Source organism: Ochotona princeps, chromosome 25 (assembly GCF_030435755.1).
Source record: "Ochotona princeps isolate mOchPri1 chromosome 25, mOchPri1.hap1, whole genome shotgun sequence".
Taxonomy (NCBI): domain Eukaryota; kingdom Metazoa; phylum Chordata; class Mammalia; order Lagomorpha; family Ochotonidae; genus Ochotona; species Ochotona princeps.
The window spans coordinates 30,336,125-30,355,111 of NC_080856.1; the positions used below are offsets into that span (position 1 = coordinate 30,336,125).

The 18,987-nt window shown below is 42.4% G+C and overlaps 1 protein-coding gene across 1 annotated transcript; it reads right to left on the reverse strand.

Annotated features, from left to right (window-relative positions):
* Positions 1 to 5,114: 5,114 nt before the first annotated feature.
* On the reverse strand, positions 5,115 to 17,480 carry LOC131483347 (zinc finger protein 271-like). Its single transcript, XM_058681283.1, has 6 exons — positions 17,406 to 17,480; positions 9,960 to 10,086; positions 9,750 to 9,842; positions 9,068 to 9,132; positions 5,833 to 7,433; positions 5,115 to 5,775 (listed from the first exon to the last, which is right to left on the reverse strand). Exons 1-6 carry the CDS (start codon positions 17,478 to 17,480, stop codon positions 5,115 to 5,117), a joined length of 2,622 nt encoding a protein of 873 aa, XP_058537266.1.
* Between the last annotated feature and the right edge of the window lie 1,507 nt (positions 17,481 to 18,987).

Consider the following 18,987-nt stretch of genomic DNA (forward strand, 5'->3'; position numbering starts at 1 on the left):
GTGCCGATTCGAAGCCAGGAGTCAGGAATTTCCTCCAGGTCTCCCACAAGGGTGCAGGGTCACAATGCTCTGGGCTGTCCTCAACTGCCCTCCCAGGCCACAAGCAGGGAGCTGGATGGGAAGTGGAGCTGCCGGGATTAGAACCGGCGCCCAAATAGGATCCTGGCACGTTCAAGGTGAGGATTTTAACTGCTAAGCCACCACACTGAGACTGCCTTGTGGTTTTAAAAATCAAAATATTTATATATATTTTTGCTGAGTTGTGAAAGTTTTTATATTCTAGCTGTAGGATCCTTATCAAATATGATTTGCCATTATCCTTTCCCTTCTGTGAGTTGTCTTGTTTTGTTACTGCGATTATTTGAAGTATGAGGGGTTTTATTTTATTTATTTTTTTTTTTAATTTTTTATTTATATTGTTGACAATCTTTACATAGTTAGTTACAGTAAAAAGGTTCAGAGGTTATAGGGAAGTGGGTAAGACTATTATGTCCATATTGTTTCCTTCTTGTATCTGAGGTAAAGGGGGATATTCAGGGAGAAGCCCCACCCAGTTTACCACCCTCCCCAAGTCCTGGATGTGGGGCATGCTCTGAGATCCTTGCTCAAGTGGTTTTAATAGTTCACCAGTTATGAATCGCTGCCATTTTCACCACTCCCAGCTCGGTGAGGTCGTTGAGGAATCCACTGATCGTTAGAGTCTTCATTTGCCCAGTATTTCGCTGCCAACATATAGCTGAGGTGGTTGACTGACTTGTTCTGTCTTCTGTCTTTCTTCAGCATTTCGATTGGGGAGATCCCCAAAGAAACCTTGAGGTATTCCCAGACCAGATTCTTGTATGTTCTAGCAAGCACAGGGCCCGGCACAGTCCATCGCTCCATTCAGCTGGTGGTTGCAATTGCTGGGTCTGTTCTGGTTTCAGTCATGACTTCCACAGGAACCAATGGGTGTTGCAGTCCGTCCTGGTTCTGCCCAGCACATACTCGGCTGTGGGAGCTGCAGCATAGTCATGGTGACCCACAACAACCACCACCACGCCCACCCCCTACCCTGGCTTGCCAATGTGTGTAGCAGACTAGTCCAGTCTGTCCCCCATCCCATTTGGCTCTCATACATGTCGATGGGTATTAAAGCTTAGTTCCATCTAACCAATTCAACTATCCAGCCCTCACGGATGTTGTTGAGTGCCTCTCTGTCTAGCCACCCCAGTCCCCCGTCCTAGTTTTCATGCCCTCTCACGGGACTAGTGACCCAAGAGGGGGGGGAACCCACTATTTCCCTCCCGGGTCTCTCTCAGTCCCGGTTTATGCACTCTCTAAGTGGTTCTGTGGTTTGACTTGACAGAATTAGTCCCCAGTGCCAGCTTCTGCCAGCTGATGCTGAAGCTAAGCCCAAACATCCCTCATCCACTCTAATTTATGCTTGCACCTGCAGGAATAATCAGCCCAGCCTGGCTTTTCCCTGATCTAGTCCACATGCAGCGCACAGGTGTTGTAGCCTTGCTTAGTCTGGTCTGTCCCCATCCCAGCCCACGCTCTCCAGTGGCAGTAGCTGTCTGGCGAGGGGACCAGCCCCTTAATCCCCCTGCCAGCTCTGTCCCTCCCTTCCTGGTTCTCACGCATGCTGGTTGGGTGCTGTAGTCACATCCAGTACAGGCAACCTCACCCTGGCATTCCATATTGTTCACTGGTTTTTGTCGTGACCAAACCTGCTCCGACCCACACTCTGTTCCAGTGTTCGGATTTGCCAGTGGATGACATGAACTGATTCAGCCTGGTCTGCCCCCAACCCATGCCAAATGTATGCCACTGGGAAACTTTCCATGGCCTATTCTGGGCTGTTTCCTATCATGCTTCTTGCGCTTACCTGCAGGGTCTGTGTCCTCCAGAGGAGTTGCCCAGGCTCCTCCATCAGAACCCCTCCCAATGCCAGATTTTGCGCATACCAGGAGGTCCTTGAGCCAGCCCTACTCAGTTCACCTCCTGTCCTAGCAGAAACAGTGGCTTTTCCTGGCTGGCTTTCACCCCATTCTGGTTCTTGTTGTTGGATGTTTCAGCCCAGCCATGGCTCGTCCATACCCACATACAGCTCACACATGGCTCAGTAGGGGGTTGAGACCTAGCCTAGTGCGTCCCACATCTACCCTGGTTCTCCATGACACCAGACGGTGTTGGGGTCTGGGCTGGCCTGATGCATCTAATCCCAGTCCACACTTGTACCAAGGGAGACTACATTTGTTTCCTGGTTAGAACACAGCCCCCATTCCAGCACAAGCACCCCTTGGTGGGAACTTCAAGCCAGTTAGGGTGTCCCCTTAGCTTCCCAACCAGGCCTGTTCCCAGCCATAAATCACGCGCATGGCAGTGGTTGCTCTGACTCAGCTTGGCTCAGTCCCTCACTTATCCCGGCCTCTGCCTTAGACACTGTGGCTTAGCGTTCTTGACTCACACAGACCAGTAGGTGCAACAGCCTAGCTCGGCATGACCTGTGCTCCATCCTGGCTTTTAGTTTTGCTTGTAGGCGAAGGTTTGCTCAGTACTGCCCAGGACATCCCGTTCCATTACCAATTTACACATTAGCCAACTGTTGGAGCTAGTTTGCCCAGCTTGTCCGACCCCCAGGTCCGGACCACATGTTCACCAGCAGGAGCTATGACTCCCCAGGAGAGTTTTCAAAGTTCCTCCACTTGATCCACTCCCAGACTCAGTTTTCATACATGCCAATGGGTTTTAGGCCTGTGCCCGGTGCAGTCTGGCCTTCCATTTGTCCTTCTTTGAGCTGGTGAATGTTGCAGCCTGGCCCTCCCCACACCCTATTCAGGATGCATTTTCAGGTGCTGCTGCCTTGACCAGTCCAGACTGCTGTGGGTCCCTTTACCTGTGAGTGATGGAAGGCTCCTTGGTCACACCTAGGTTAATCCAAAACGACCCAAACCCTTGGGCTTACGAGTGGGGCTAGACTTTCCACAGGGCGTGGCCCACACATCCCACACAGAATCTACTCCTAGATATGGTTCTCGAGTGCTAGTTAATGTTATGGCCCTGCCTAACGTGACCAGTCTCCTGATCCATCATCATGTCAGGTAAAAGGATATCCTGCTGGACAAGCCCCGAGCCTTAGCTTTTGCATGAACTGGTGTTCAGTGCTCAGCATTAGGTGGTGACAAGTTCTTTAAAGGAAGAGTTACTGCCATTGGGAATCTTTAGGACTGAATCAGATCCCACAAGCACAGTGAAATCAACCTGGAGCTACCTAAGCAGCGATTCAGACAACCAATACCCTAGAGCTCCCAGGTCAGGCGGTCAGCAGGCACAGCCTGGCGCCAAATGGCACACTGGCCGCCCAGGGACAGCTCACCACGTGCAAATGGTGGCTGGAGTCAGGATCCCAGCAAGACGTCCCATCCTGGAGACCACCAACAGCCTCCCAGCTGCTGGAAGTTTAAATCCCCAGGCCCAAGGTCGCGCCCCTCCCCAATCCCATTCACCGCCCAATGAGGGCGGTGGGTGGGCCCCGGACCTACCCAGTCATGGAGACTTCCCCCCTAGGTGTACTCACTCCAAAAGGAAGCAGCCCCCGAGACAGCTCCTCACGTGCACATGGTGGCTGAAGTCGGGATCCGAGCAGGACGTCCCGTCCTGGGGCCCACCCTCATGCACATTTTCAAAACATTTGAACTGTAATACTGCAATAAGGTGGAATAATCCACCATTGGGGGAGGGTACGGTGAGGGGTTGGGGGAACCTCAGAGCCTATGAAACGATGTCATAAAATGGAATGCAATAAAAAAAGATCATGTGCAAATTCCAAATTATCATGTGCAAATTATTTCAGCAGCACATTCTCTGTTCTGAAATAGCTACTTATGTGTATTGTTTAACACTTGAGGAGACTGTCAAAGTGTATCCAAATCCATTGCACATCTATGGGCTTCTATCTGCAACCTTTTGAATGCTTGATTCATTCAACTTCTAAGCTCTGATAGTGACAGGTTTATAGTAGCGACTTTTTCTATTTACTTTCTTTTTTATTTCTGAGCTCCATGGTCCTATAGAAGATTGACTGCACCAAAAATGACTTTTCAGTCAATGCAGTGATAGTTTATTACTTTGGGGCTATGCTAATTATGGAATTGAAATTTTTCTGGTTTCTATTGCAGTGAAAATGTGAATTTTTCTCTTGTTCAGATTAATACTGTGAATGTTTTTCAATACTCATCTTTGTGGATTCTCTGATGTAAAACAAGATTTGACTGTTGGGCCCGGCGGCATGGCCTAGCAGCTAAACGTCCTCGCCTTGAAAGCCCCGGGATCCCATATGGGCGCCGGTTCTAATCCCGCCAGCTCCACTTCCCATCCAGCTCCCTGCTTGTGGCCTGGGAAAGCAGTCGAGGATGGCCCAAAGCTTTGGGATCCTGCACCCGCGTGGGAGACCTGGAAGAGGTTCCTGGTTCCCAGCATCGGATCGGCGCGCACCGGCCCGTTGTGGCTCACTTGGGGAGGGAAACATCGGATGGAAGATCTTCCTCTCTGTCTCTCCTCCTCTCTGTATATCCGGCTTTCCAATAATAATAAAATCTTAAAAAAAAAAAAAAGATTTGACTGTTGGCAAACACTTTTTCCCGATGTGCATTCTGACGCATGATTAACTATGCTCCCGTTAACAACTTTTCCACTCACTATGTTTATTACATTATTTTCATATGTGGGAATTACCTGGTGAAAATTGACAGCTTCCAAAAGGCTTTTCAGTATGTACATTTATTTTTGCCTATACAAATTTTGATGTGTAACAATAACTGGTTGTCTGAAAAAGCATTTTCCACACCCAGAATAGCTGCTAAAGGTTTTTCCACACTGGCTACATTCATAAGGGTTTTGCCCTTAATGGATTTGCTGATTTGTAATGAGGCCTGACTTCTTGGTAAAGGATTTTCCACAATGGCTACATTCGTAAGGCTTTTCCTGGTGTAAATTTCCTGATGTATAGAGAATACATGACATTAAACGCTTTTGCACATTAACAACACTTGTAAGATTTTTCCCCAGTTTAGATTCGCTGATATACCCTTAGTTGTGATTAATGATAAAAAAAAGAAATCCTCTCACTATGTTCATATTTTTCCCATGTGGATTCTCTGATGTCTGTTTAGGGATGCCTTCTGATAAAAAGCTTTTCCACACTCACTACATTCATAAGGTTTTCCCCCAGTGTGGATTCTCTGATGTGCCATTAAGTATGACTTGTGAGAAAAAGCTTTTCTGCACTCACTACATTCATAAGGTTTTTCTCCTGTGTGAATTTTCTGATGCACGATTAGGTGTGACTTCTGAGAAAAAGCTTTTCCACACTTACTACATTCATAAGGTTTTTCCCCAGAGTGGATTCTGTGATGCATGATTAAGTATGACTTCTGAGAAAAAGTTTTTCCACACTCACCACATTCATACGGTTTTTCTCCTGTGTGAATTCTTTGATGCAAGATTAGGTGTGACTTCTGAGAAAAAGCCTTTCCACACTCACTACATTCATAAGGTTTTTTCCCCGTGTGGATTCTCTGATGCCTAATGAGACCGGTGTGTTTGATAAAAGCTTTTCCACACTCACTACATTCATAAGGATTTTCCCCAGTGTGGATTCTCTGATGTGCCATTAAGTATGACTTCTGAGAAAAAGCTTTCCTGCACTCACTACATTCATAAGGTTTTTCTCCTGTGTGAATTTTCTGATGCACGATTAGGTGTGACTTCTGAGAAAAAGCTTTTCCACACTTACTGCATTCATAAGGTTTTTCCCCAGAGTGAATTCTGTGATGCTTGATTAAGTATGACTTCTGAGAAAAAGTTTTTCCACATTCACTACATTCATACGGTTTTTCTCCTGTGTGAATTCTTTGATGCAAGATTAGGTGTGACTTCTGAGAAAAAGCTTTTCTACACTCACTACATTCATAAGGTTTTTTCCCCATGTGGATTCTCTGATGCCTAATGAGACCGGTGTGTTTGATAAAAGCTTTTCCACACTCACTACATTCACAAGGTTTTCCCCCAGTGTGGATTCTCTGATGTGCCATTAAGTATGACTTCTGAGAAAAAGCTTTCCTGCACTCACTACATTCATAAGGTTTTTCTCCTGTGTGAATTCTCTGATGCACAATTAGGTGTGACCTCTGAGAAAAAGCTTTTACACACTTACTACATTCATAAGGTTTTTCCCCAGTGTGGATTCTGTGATGCATGATTAAGTATGACTTCTGAGAAAAAGTTTTTCCACACTCACCACATTCATACGGTTTTTCTCCTGTGTGAATTCTTTGATGCAAGATTAGGTGTGACTTCTGAGAAAAAGCTTTTCTACACTCACTACATTCATAAGGTTTTTTCCCCGTGTGGATTCTCTGATGCCTAATGAGACCTGCGTTTTTGATAAAAGCCTTTCCACACTCACTACATTCATAAGGTTTTTCCCCAGTGTGGATTCTCTGATGTACAATTAAATATGACTTCTGAGAAAAAGATTTTCTACACTCACTACATTCATAAGGTTTTTTCCCCGTGTGGATTTTCTGATGCCTAATGAGACCTGCGTTTTTGATAAAAGCCTTTCCACACTCACTACATTCATAAGGTTTTTCCCCAGTGTGGATTCTCTGATGTACAATTAAGTATGACTTGTGAGAAAAAGCTTTTCTGCACTCACTACATTCATAAGGTTTTTCTCCTGTGTGAATTTTCTGATGCACGATTAGGTGTGACTTCTGAGAAAAAGCTTTTCCACACTTACTACATTCATAAGATTTCCGCCCTGTGTGAATTGTATGATGTCTAATGAGAGATAATTGCTTGTGAAAGGCTTTCTCAAGCTCATTGCATTCATATGGCTTCTCTCCATTATGAAGAATCTTCTCTCTTGTGAGTTCTGACTTCTGGTAAATATTTTCTTTACATTCATTGCACACATAGAAATTGCCTTCTGTGTCAGTTCTCTGTTTGATGATAAGCCATGATTTACAGCTAAAGGATTTTGTACAGTAGCCACATATATAGTGACCCTTTGCTGCTTGGATTACCTGATTTCCTTTGACATCTGTTTTAGTCATAAGAGATTTCCCACTCTTGAAATGTTCATGGACTTTTTCTTCCAATTGTGTTTGCTGATGTTTCCCAAAATAAAGATTATTGTGTAACATTTTTTTTTCAACCTGAACTGTTTCTCCCACATTAACAGGTAGCTTATTACACAGGTTTTTGGTATAAACGTCTTCACAGATAAGCAATATTTTCTCCCCGCTGAAAGTTTTTTCTTTACCATTGTGTTCAAAAGTCTGCTGACAAATGTGCATCTTGACCTGCTGAGTGAGACCTTCCCCACTCTGGAGGCTGTTCTCAGGAACTTTAGAGGCACATTTTTTCTCAAATGGCATTTCATCAGGCTCCCTATTGGAAAAAAAAACCACATGAAATAAAGTACAGTTTCCCTCTTTCTTTTCAAGAGGCGCCTCATCTCTTAGCTACCTCCTGTGAGATGATTTCCGCCCCCTACCCCCTTCCAAGTTTAACTGGTTACTTAGCAGGTAAAACTTCTGTCTATAACTGATTCCGTTTTTGTTGCTATAGTATGCTCAGGAAAGAACCACCAAGTGTTCCTGATAACATTTGCTGTGGCGTGCAACATGGCATATGAAAAAGACTTTTGGTTCTTAGACTAGAGCTATGTGGCTTGACTCAGCAGAGAGAACACTGCATAATGTTGGTATGCCTTCCATTAAGTGGAGCTGATCCTGTGGAAATGCCCATTGGCATTTCATGACTCTGCAGAAACATGGGCCCATCCACCTATTTACCGACACAACAACCACCTCAGTCTAGGTCTGGCTAAACCTTCAGATACATTGTACTTTTAGAGGGTGGAGAGAGGAAGCACAGCAGTTCAGGATTTAAGAGACTGTAATCACCAACTACCTGTTGGCACTTTTCATATCACCTCAGTTTTTATTTTGGTAGCAAGGCTTTGCGTGCTTGTGTTTGAAAGACTCCTGAGGGAGGATTGACAGTCCCTGGCAGAGGTCAATTTTCTGCATGACCTGAAACTCCCTAGGTAGATTCTGAATGCCAAACACCTGACATTGCATCCAAGTTCTGAGCTACTTTCTCATGATTCAGGATGCTTATCCTCCCAGCACCAACAAGGATTCTGCTTTGGTTTGATCTTTATTTTTTTAAGATTTAGTTGTTTTTGTTGGAAAGTCAGATGTACACAGAGGAGGAGAGACAGAAAAAGATCTTTCATGTGCTGGTTCACTCCCAAAGTGGCTGCAATGGCCAGAGTTCAGCTGACCCAAAGCCAGGAGTCAGCAGCCTCTTTCTAGGTCTCCCACATAGGTGCAGGTTCACAACATTTTGGGCTCTCTTTAACTGCCATCCCAGGCCACAAGCAGAGAGATGGATGTTAAATGCGGCAGTCAGGTTGCGAACCAATGTCAATATGGGGTCCCAGTATATGCAAGGTGTGGATTTAGCCACTGGCTACCATGCCATGCCCTTGGGATTGATCGTTTGAAATGACCTATTTGGGCTTTTTGATGACCCCCTCTACACTTCCTAGAAGAATTGAAAAAAGACCAGTTTCTTTAGTTTGTCTCTTGTCCCAATTTGATCACTCACGTGGCTTCCTACCTCTGAGACCTGAACAGCCATAGAATGGCAGGGGTACATCTGGACATGTGCAATAGGAGCTATTTTCCAGATGGTTGAGAGTCAACAAATGGGAAATGTCTTACCCACAAGTTCCTGTCCAGACAAGGAAGGGCCAGGGGACACTTAAAAACCTAAGACCCTTCTGAAAAAATGTTGGTGTATTTCCCTGTCTCAGTTCAAGAGTTCCCCATCTCCTGGATCGCTCCCAAAAAATGCTATTCAATTCTTCTGCTTTCTACGTTTACCTGGTCACTTTGCAACTAAAACTTCTGTCTGCAAATGAAAAAAAAATTATATCCAGAGCGAATATTAATCATCTTTGGCATTGTGACTCTCTTTTGAGCTATTATACAATATTTGTGATTACAACTTGCCTGAAGATTATTTCTTGACTTTTCTGATTAGCTCCAAGCAGCTCATTCTTTCGATAGTGATCTGAAATGAGGAAAGAATAAATACATCCATGAATCACATCTAAGTGTTTCTTTTCCAAGGCTGAAGTAAAGCCAATGAGGCTTGTTGCCATTCTAGATAGAGAAGATTTTAATATTAGTAATATGTGGACATTTATGAGCTTTATATTGTTTATTTCATGTTATTTATTAATGATTTAATGTGATAATTTTTAAAATAAAAATTTGAATTATTTGAAATTGTGTATTTTAATTGGATGGGGAGTAGGACAGAAAATGTGGCACAGGAATTCAAACTAAGGCCTGGGTATCTTACATGCTAAAACAATGCCAGTTTGTCTTGTCTTCAAATACTCTGCTTCAAATACAACTTCCTGAATATGTATCTTAGAAGTTGGCAGATGATGACTCAAGTGCTTGGCATCATGGAAAAGACGAATATATGGTTCTAGAAGTATGGTTTCAGGATGGCAAATTTTGAAAGGCATTGATAGAATAAATCTATACATGGAGACTGTAGAATGTCTGTGTCTCATCAGCTGTCTTTCAGTAAAAGCTTAAAAAATAAACCAGAGAGAATTCCTGTCTACATTTACTGAGAAAAGTATCAACTTCTCTGCCTACTATGCGCTAACCTACCTGGAAGTCCCTGGTTGAGAGATGTTTCCACTGTCCATGGTGCTGCTTTTTGCTCCAACTTAAAGATCATATCAGGCTTTGTCATGTGGTACCCTGTCAATGGAAAATGATGTAGAATTTGCAAAATCACTACTAACCTTATCAACTACCAAAATTAGTAAACTCTTTAAAAAGAAGTTTTCTGTTTGGCCGTGAGAGAATTTCACTTACCCACAGACAGCAGATTGTTATATGTTTCAAGCATCACATCTCTGTACAGGGTCTGCTGAGCATCGTCCATATTCTGCCATTCCTCCTGCGTAAGGTACACAGCCACATCTTCAAATGACACCAACATCTAGAAACAAAGCTATGGATCATTAAATAGAAAAACTGACAGGGTATTTTCTGCATATTTAATTTGTAACTTCTATGGATGCAGAGTAAATCATAATCAATACAGCATCATAGAGTAACAAGAATGAAAATATCTTGTCCAGTATTATTTTTGCAACTTCAACACTACAATAGGATATCCCTTACTACTCTCTTAAAGGTCATTTTCTCTAAATATTTTGATTCTAATAAACTATTGAAGGCAACATTAGAATAAACCTGTAAGTGGAAGACACCATTCTAAGTTTGTCCATGTTACTGCAACTCTTCTTTTCAAACAAATTTAAACAAATAATAATATTAACACAGAGTCAAAATACTAACTCATTACCTGTAACAGTAAGCCTAGTGTAATTTTTGAGTTTTTGCATCTTTTATGGATGCTGCTTAATCTATAATATATGTAGCAACACAGAGTAAAACCAAAATAAAATATCTTGTTCTATATTTCCCTTGCAATTCTGAAACTATAATTTCCTTATTATTCTGTATAAGATTGCTTAATACAATAATTACAAAATGGGATCACTCTGTAATCTGTAGATGTATATAAACACATAAGCTAAATAATGGTAGATAAAGAAGACACATGTTTAATATTGCACAGAATAATGAGGAAATTTTTAAGTTATGGATGTTTTTCTCAAACATTCTAATATTTAAAAAATCATATAAAGCAATAATAAAATTCAGTTTCCTTACTCCAATATGAAATAACGAAATATTTTTAAACTAAAATTGCATAAAAGAGTAAATAATTCCTATAGTTTATGTTAGAATTTATATGTATATATACACACATGTATCCAACAATTTTAAATATACATATATATAAGTATCCTCTAATCTTTTATCACTTTTGAGTATGTACATGTTAAAACCTTTTCTACTTTCTATTTGTTTTACTTTTTATGGAATAATATTTTAATTAAACTGAAATTTAAATTACTACATAGATAATTACAGTTTAGTAGGAAACAAGCTATAGCTCATACAGAACCATCTTCTTATAACAAGTAGCTAATAACAGCCAATCACAGCCTGCTACTTAAACAAGAAATACACATATAAGGCAAATGCCACGTTGTGTGTATATATATACACACACACACATACATACATATGCTTTACAGGCCCTTTAACATTAACCAGCTACAATAATTGGCAGGGTCCTTCAGACTGTCCCCAGTGGTTCTTGTAGCCAAAGAGGGGTGACACTTCACCCCCTCGTTGGTCTCAGAGCCTGCTTGAAGACTCAAAAGCAATAAAAACAGATTCCAAAATGGACAAAGAACTGGACAGACATTTCTACAAAGATAACCAAAAGGTTAATTAGCACAAGAACATTCTCAGCATGGTTTAGCACTAAGTGAATGTAAATGGCAACCAAAATGAGCTACCACTTTATATCCATTGCAATGTACTTCATTAAAAAAGGTTCACAAAGAGAAACCGAAATTAGGCATGATTGATCTAAGTGTAAAGTGATGAAACTAATATTAAAAATGGCACTACAGGACTGCCAATGTAGTTCATCTTCTCACAAACTTTGGAACCAACACAGGGTATCACCTGGAAGAAGCAGGGAGTATGTCAGAGTTTCCATGGTCTACCTGTGCTTCCTTTTAAAGCTGTTAGTATCTGTGGACTAAACTGTGGCTTGGTGGGCTGAGCTTCCCACATGAAAGCAGTTCATCACGTCTTGAGTGTTCCATTTTCAATCCAGTTTTCTGCTTTTGCCTCGGGAAAACAAGAGAGGATGGCTCAAGGCCTTGCACACCTGTACACATGTGTGAGACCCAAAAGAGGCTCCTGGCTTTGGAATGGCATAGCTCTTCCCATTGCAGCCATGTGGGGAGTAAAGTTATAAATGGAAGATCTCTTTCTCACTGTCCTAACTTTTCTCTGCAACTTTGCATTGCAAATAAAAATCAAAAAAGAATGCAACAGGGGGCCAGCCCTGCGCCTTAGCAAATAGACACTGGCATCCCATACGGAGAGTGGTTCATATCTTGCATGCTCCACTTTGGATCCAACTCCCTGATAGCAGGCCTGGCAAGAAGTCCAGGATGGCTCAAGCACTTGGGAACCTGTACACAGTTGGAGAAGCGGACAATACTCCTGACTCATAGCTTCAGTCTTGGTCACCTCTGGTCACTGTGGTTATTTGAGGAGCAAACCAGCAGATGGGAGATGTCTCTCCATTTCCCTCTTTCATAGTAGATCTGCTTTTCAAATTAATACATCTTAAAATAAAATAAAATAAAATAAAATAAAATAAAATAAAATAAAATACTAAAATAATATAAAATAAAACCATCCGGCAACAGGAAATGGCATTCTGGCCTAGCGAGCCAAACTGTCATCTGGCTCATTTCCAATCCAGCACTAAGTCAACATGAATTGGAAACAGTGGAAGATGGTTCAAGCACTTGAGTGGGAAACTGATGGACCTCCTGGCTCTTCTCTGATATGGTCCAGCACTGATTATTGTGACCACTGGGAGAATCAATCAGCAGATAACAGACATGTCTGTCTCTATCCTTCACTTTCTGCAAGCCAGTCTTTAAAATAAATAAATAAATAAATAGGATTCATTTAAGCTTTTTATAAATGAACATGTAACATATTTCATTTTCCACACATTCCTGTAGCAACTCATGAATATAGTACAGCTTCCAAATGCTATTTGGCATCACACTACTTCAGCAATTCCAATAAAGCAAAACTGGAAAATTAATTTTTTGTATATTTGTAAATTCCTACTACTTCAAAATGTTGAATGTTTATTTTCAGTTAGCTATTAAATAATTTTCATTTTATCATGTATAACATTAGTAAACACTGTCTCAAACTTAACATTCTACAATCATTAGCAAATTCTTCATTTCAATTTGACTCGTCTTATTATTTGAATCATGTCTTATTATTGCATCAGAACACCTGAGGAGAAAGTTTCAATCACCTTGGACAGCTCCAATGTCTGACATATGACAATTTTACATTCTTTCTCTCATACTTGTTTTTTCACTAGTTTAGAAACCATCATAAAGCTCCTCAAATACAACGTAAAGCAAGCTTAGAAGTAAACAACTCACTGAAGGTGTGTTTGTGTGCTCCAGCCTGAGAATCATCTAGTGGGCTGCAGGGATACACCTGCAAGAGAAGGTGCAGAGAGGGAGCTATGAATTGCTCTTGCTTGTCCTCAGTCTCCTTAATGGTTCCTACTGTGCTAAACCATATCAGGACAGAAAACAGACACAATGGATGGAGACACAATAGCCATCAGCTTCCCTGGGCAATAGCAGTGCTTTACAAGTGCCAGTAAACCTTCCGTTGAACAGTATCAATGATGTCAATGACTGGCAGTGGTTATATTCAAATTATCATTTGGTTAATGCAAACAATTACTACTGATTTTAAAATATGGTTACTGGGCCTGGCACCATATCCTAGTGGCTAAAATCTTCACTTTGTATGTGCTGGGATCACATATAGGTGCCGATTCATATTCTAGCTGCTGCATTTCGGTTCCCTGATTAGGCCTGGGAAAGCAGTCAAGGATGGCCCATTGCCTTGGGATCCTGCATCCACTTGGGACTTGGAAGAAGCTCCTGAATGCTGGCATCAGATTGGCTCAGCCCTGGTCATTGCGGTTACTTGGGGAGTGAACTGGTGATGGCAAAGCTTTCTCGGTTCATGCTCTCTGTAAATCTGACTTTCCAATGAAAATGTGAATATTAATAATAATAATGTTACTGCCAAGCACTAACTTATTTTTTCAACAACTATTGTTCTAATTACAACATACCATAGGAAAAATAAATTGTCACTAAAATTTATGCTACAGAAAAATGCTTGGATGGTATTAAGGATGTCTATTTCTACAGATGAGCTGCATAGGACTCAATGTAAGGACTTGCACTAGAACACGTTTTGCTGTTAATACTAAAAATTCTATAGAAGGCAAACATCTTTCAATCAGTAATTTCGTCTAAACCTATATATGAAAAATGGATATAACACACACTTATTCTATACAGCTTTCTAGTAATTGCTCCAAAGGAAAGTTCTTAGGACTTCAATGACATTTCCCAGTTCTTAAACCCTCAATGACACTTGACTTCACCATGTTATTTGCCTTAGCCAATAGGACATCCATAAACATGACAGCAACACAGTTTGAAAAGTGTTTTCACTTTACCTTATTAAGTATCTACACTATGGAAATAGCCAGAGAAAACCATCAGACTTGGAGGAATCAATGTCCTGATACAGAAGGTTGTGTTGCTCTTGGGTTAGATCACATGTGATCCTCAAATGCCTTGGTTATGTCTACTGGCTATGTAACACTTCCAGTGAAGCATCCTGCTGTTAACACAGTGGGTAGGTTCCAAGAACTCCCTGGGAAACCTAGACAGATTCCTGTTGCTGGACTGAGCATGGCAGAGCCCTGACATCTTGGGTGTGAATCAACCAGCTGATGGAACATCTCTCTCCTCTCTGCAATCTAACTTTCAAACAATGATTGCATTAATAAAAATGATTATTAAAAATATACACTGCATCTAAAACTACATATTTTAAGTTGATTTGTGGATATATCTTGGTGAGTAAAGAATTACATTTTAAATTCAATTAAAAGAACTTGACGAGGACACTTCTACAACTGAAATTTTTACAGGTACGTGAGCACTCTACTTCTTTTGTTCTCTCCTATATTTTCTTTGTAATTTTATGATAAAATTCCATGGGCTCTGGGATTTCCCTTATCTCCTGGAACTGCCATGCAGTATGCCAACAGCAGTCTTACGCACTATACCACAATACAGACTCCAAAGGTTAGTTCTTTTAACTCATTACTATTAAAACTATTCTTGTATACCTTTGGTGTCTGACCATAAATTTGTAAAAAATTAATTTACACTATAATCATATTCTTAAAAGCTAAAATACATTATATCACCTTTCCCTAAAAGCTCTTGCACCTGAAACAATCATTGTAATTCATGTAATTTATGCGTGACCATCCCTTACCGTTACATTTATATTCATGTCAATATATAAATATGTAACATAGCCTATAGGAGAAAATCAAGTTTGGTCTGGAGTAGGTTTGACATATTAATTGTACTTGGAATTTTTGAAATAATTCATTGTATCATTTTACAATGTCAAAAAAATCATGTAAGAATTCACCAGAAAATGTATAAATTAACCTCATTGTTTTTCCATTATGATCATCACAACCATCAATTTTCAATTATTTTTATCTCCTAAAAATGGTTTAGTGGACCATAGTGTTAAAGTTTCTGCTTGTAATCAATACAACCCTGATTGCCTGGTTTGAATGGAAGCACTAGGCTTGATTCAATGACAGTGCCTGAATCCTTAACTGACACCTCAAAAAAAAATTATTTTTGTTGAAAAGTTCTATATACACAGAGGAGGAAACACAGAGAAGAACTTCCGTCCATTGATTCATTCCCCAAATGGCGTTAAATGCTGGACCTGCACCAATCTGGGAGAGATCACAATGGATTCAAGTAGCCTATTTCCCAAGCTTGGTGACAGAAGCTCCCACTACACTCCAGGAGCTACTGCGCTGAGCAGCGAAAGTGAGGAAAGTTCTCATCCTCCTATTACATTGTGAACCACACGGTACAAAATTTCAAGCAGAGCCCAGTTAGTTAACTTACATAGCACAACAGAAGGCAGGAGGGACTAGGTGTGCACTGAACTTCAGGGGCAATTTCCAAGCTGTCAGTTGTTGTGAATGATGAAGAAGGAGGTGCGGGTGCCTGCTGTGCACATTCAATTATTTGAATGGTGCTATCCACTGACAATTAACATGACAGGTGCGAGCCATCAATGGTGGCAGCACATTACAATCTGAAGTCAGGAGACAGGAGCTTCTTTCGGGTCTCCCTTGCATGTGGGAGGGACCCAAAGCTGTGGGTCATCCTTGACTGCTTTCCCAGGCCACAAATAGGGAGCTGGATGGGAAGCCAGGCCACAGGGGTTAGAATCAGCACCCATATGGGATCCAAGTGAGTGAAACACAGGGACTTTAACCCTCTTGAAAGAAAATACAGGTATCCAAACCACTTGCTACATCTGCTCTGCTGCCATATCTGTCTCATTTGCTCCTAGTTTTAACTTGACCTAATGTGCAACAAGAATTTGGGTAGTGAACCACTTTCTGAGAGTACTCTCTCTCCATGCACTGTCCTTGCCTCTAAAGCAAAAACACACACAAAGATGGCACCAGCATCCTGTGGCTAAGCATCCACCTTCACTGCTGGCATCTCATATGGGTGCTGCATCAACTTGAGCTGCTCCGCTTACAACCCAGTTCTCTACTAATGGCTAGGAAAGCAGCCATGGATGTTCTAGTCTTTGGGCCCCTGTACTTATGTCAGAGAACTAGGAGACGCTCCAAGCTCCTAACCAGGACCAGAACACCTTCAGCTAATGAGGACATTCAGGGAGGGAACCACCAGATGGAAGATCCCTCTCTGCCTCTGCTTCTTTCTCTGTAATGCTGTCATTCAAATAAAAATATATTGTAACTGAATGTTTATTTCAAAAGAAAAGAAATGAGACCCAGTCCTCTCTGGACTTCTCCCTAATACCTTTAATAGTACCAATCCAAAGTCCTGCAAATGTGCTTCTTCTATAGAGATTCACCCACAGTGGACACTGCATATGGTGAAGATGGGATCTAGGTGTCCTTATGCTCAATAAAGAGCCTCATCACCCTTGCAGGCCCCGGGCCCATACCTCTCAGCACCACTCAGCCAGAGCATGGTTCTGGCAACAGGCAACTGAGCACAGAAAAAGCAGAGATGCCACCTGCTGGCAGTCAGCAGGAGGTGGACGGCTGTGTTCTCAGTTGCAATTGCCTGGAGGGCACTTTCCGCCTGATCTAGTCATAATGAGGGGGTGCGGGGAAGATTCAGTTCTAGGATCAAATAACACTGAGTCTGCCTGCCTTGGTCAAATCTTGAATTTTCTTCAGATATGTCTCCATTTGCTGTCTCTTTGACACCATTTTGAGAAGGTTCACAAGAAATCTCTTTTTTTCTTTAAAATACGCTTTTTAAAAAAAAAAAAATCAGGGTTGTCAGGTTGTCACTGAAACAGAACAGGTATATATCTGCTGGCATCCTGTTATCAGAGCACCAGTTTCTGTACAGTCACTCTACTTCTGATCAGCTGTATAATTATACACTTGAAATAGCAGGGAATGATGCCAGGGATTGGGCTGCTGATACCTACCTGGGAAACCACAATAGGATTTTTTGCTACCAGATTGGACAGGGCCAGGCCTGGAATGTGACACCCTTGGGTCATGGTGGGAGTTAATTAGTGACTGGATGGTCTTCTTGTTCTTTCCACTCTCTGCTGAGTGTTTGCATACTCTGTGAATTTACCTGCCTCTAATTGCCACACAAGTAGAACACAGCAGCTAAACGAAAATTAGCTTCAATGATATGTTTCCTGTTAATGACCCACATTATTTGTGCACATTGGAAGTTGTGACCATATTAAGAATATAAAAAAGACGCACCAGGCTGGACCAGACTGCAACACCTTCTGGTGTTCTGGAGGACCAGGGTAGATGTGGGACGCTCTAGGCTAGGTCTCAATCCCCTACTGAGCCATATATGAGCTGTATGTGGGTATGGACGAGCCTTGGCTGGGCTGAAACATCCAACAGCAAGAACCAGAATGGGTTGAAGGACAGTCAGGAAAAGCCATTGTTCCTGCTAGGACAGGAGGTGAACTGAATAGTGCTAGCTCATGGACCCACTGGTATGCACAAAATCTGGCATTGGGAGGGGTTCTGATGGAGGAGCCTGGGCAACTCCTCTGGCAAGACACAGTCCCTGCAGGTAAGCACAAGAAGCATGGAAGGATACAGTCAAAGAGGTCATGGAAAGTTTCCCAGTGGCATACATTTGGCATGGGTTGGGGGCAGACGAGGCTGAATCAGTTCATGTCACCCACTGGCAAATCCGAACACCAGAACAGAGTGTGACTGGAGCAGGTTTGGTCGAGACAAAAGCAGTGCACAATATGGAATGCCAAGGTGAGGTTGCCTGTGCCAGATGTGACTGCAGCACCCAACCAGCACACATGTGAGAACCAGGAAGGGAGGGGGCAGAGCTGGCAGGGGAATAAGGGGTGGTTCCCTTGCGGAACAGCTACTGCCACTGGAGAGAGTGGGCTGGGATGGGAGTAGCCAGACTAGGCAGGGCTACAACACCTGTGTGCCTCATGTAGACCAGTGAAGAACCAGGCTGGGCTGATTATTCCTACTGGTGCAAGAATAAATTAGAGTGGGTGAGGGTTGTTTGGGCTTAGCTTCAGCATCAGCTGGCAGAAGCTGGCACTGGGGGGGGGGGGCTAGTTCTGTCAAGTTAAACTACAGAACCATCTGGAGAGTGCATAATCCAGGAGTGGGAGTGGCCTGGGAGGGAAATAGTGGGCTCCTCTCTCTTAGGTTACCACCCCCCATGGGAGGGCACGAAAACTAGGACAGAGGTTGGAGTGGCTAGACAGAGAGACACCCAACAACATCCGTGAGGGCTGGATAGTTGAGCTGGTTAGATGGGACATGGTTCTCATACCCACTGACATGTACAAGAGCAGAAAGGGATGTGGGACAGACTGGACTAGTCTGCAACTCATACTGGCAAACCAGGGGAGGGGGCAGGCCTGGTGGGGGTTATTACAGGTCACTCCAGCTGGGCTGCAGCCCCACCACTGGCTTAAGCGAGGGCCGAGTATGTGCTGGGCAGAACCAGGCTGGACTGCAAACACCCACTGATTCCAGTGGAAGACAGGGATGGAAACA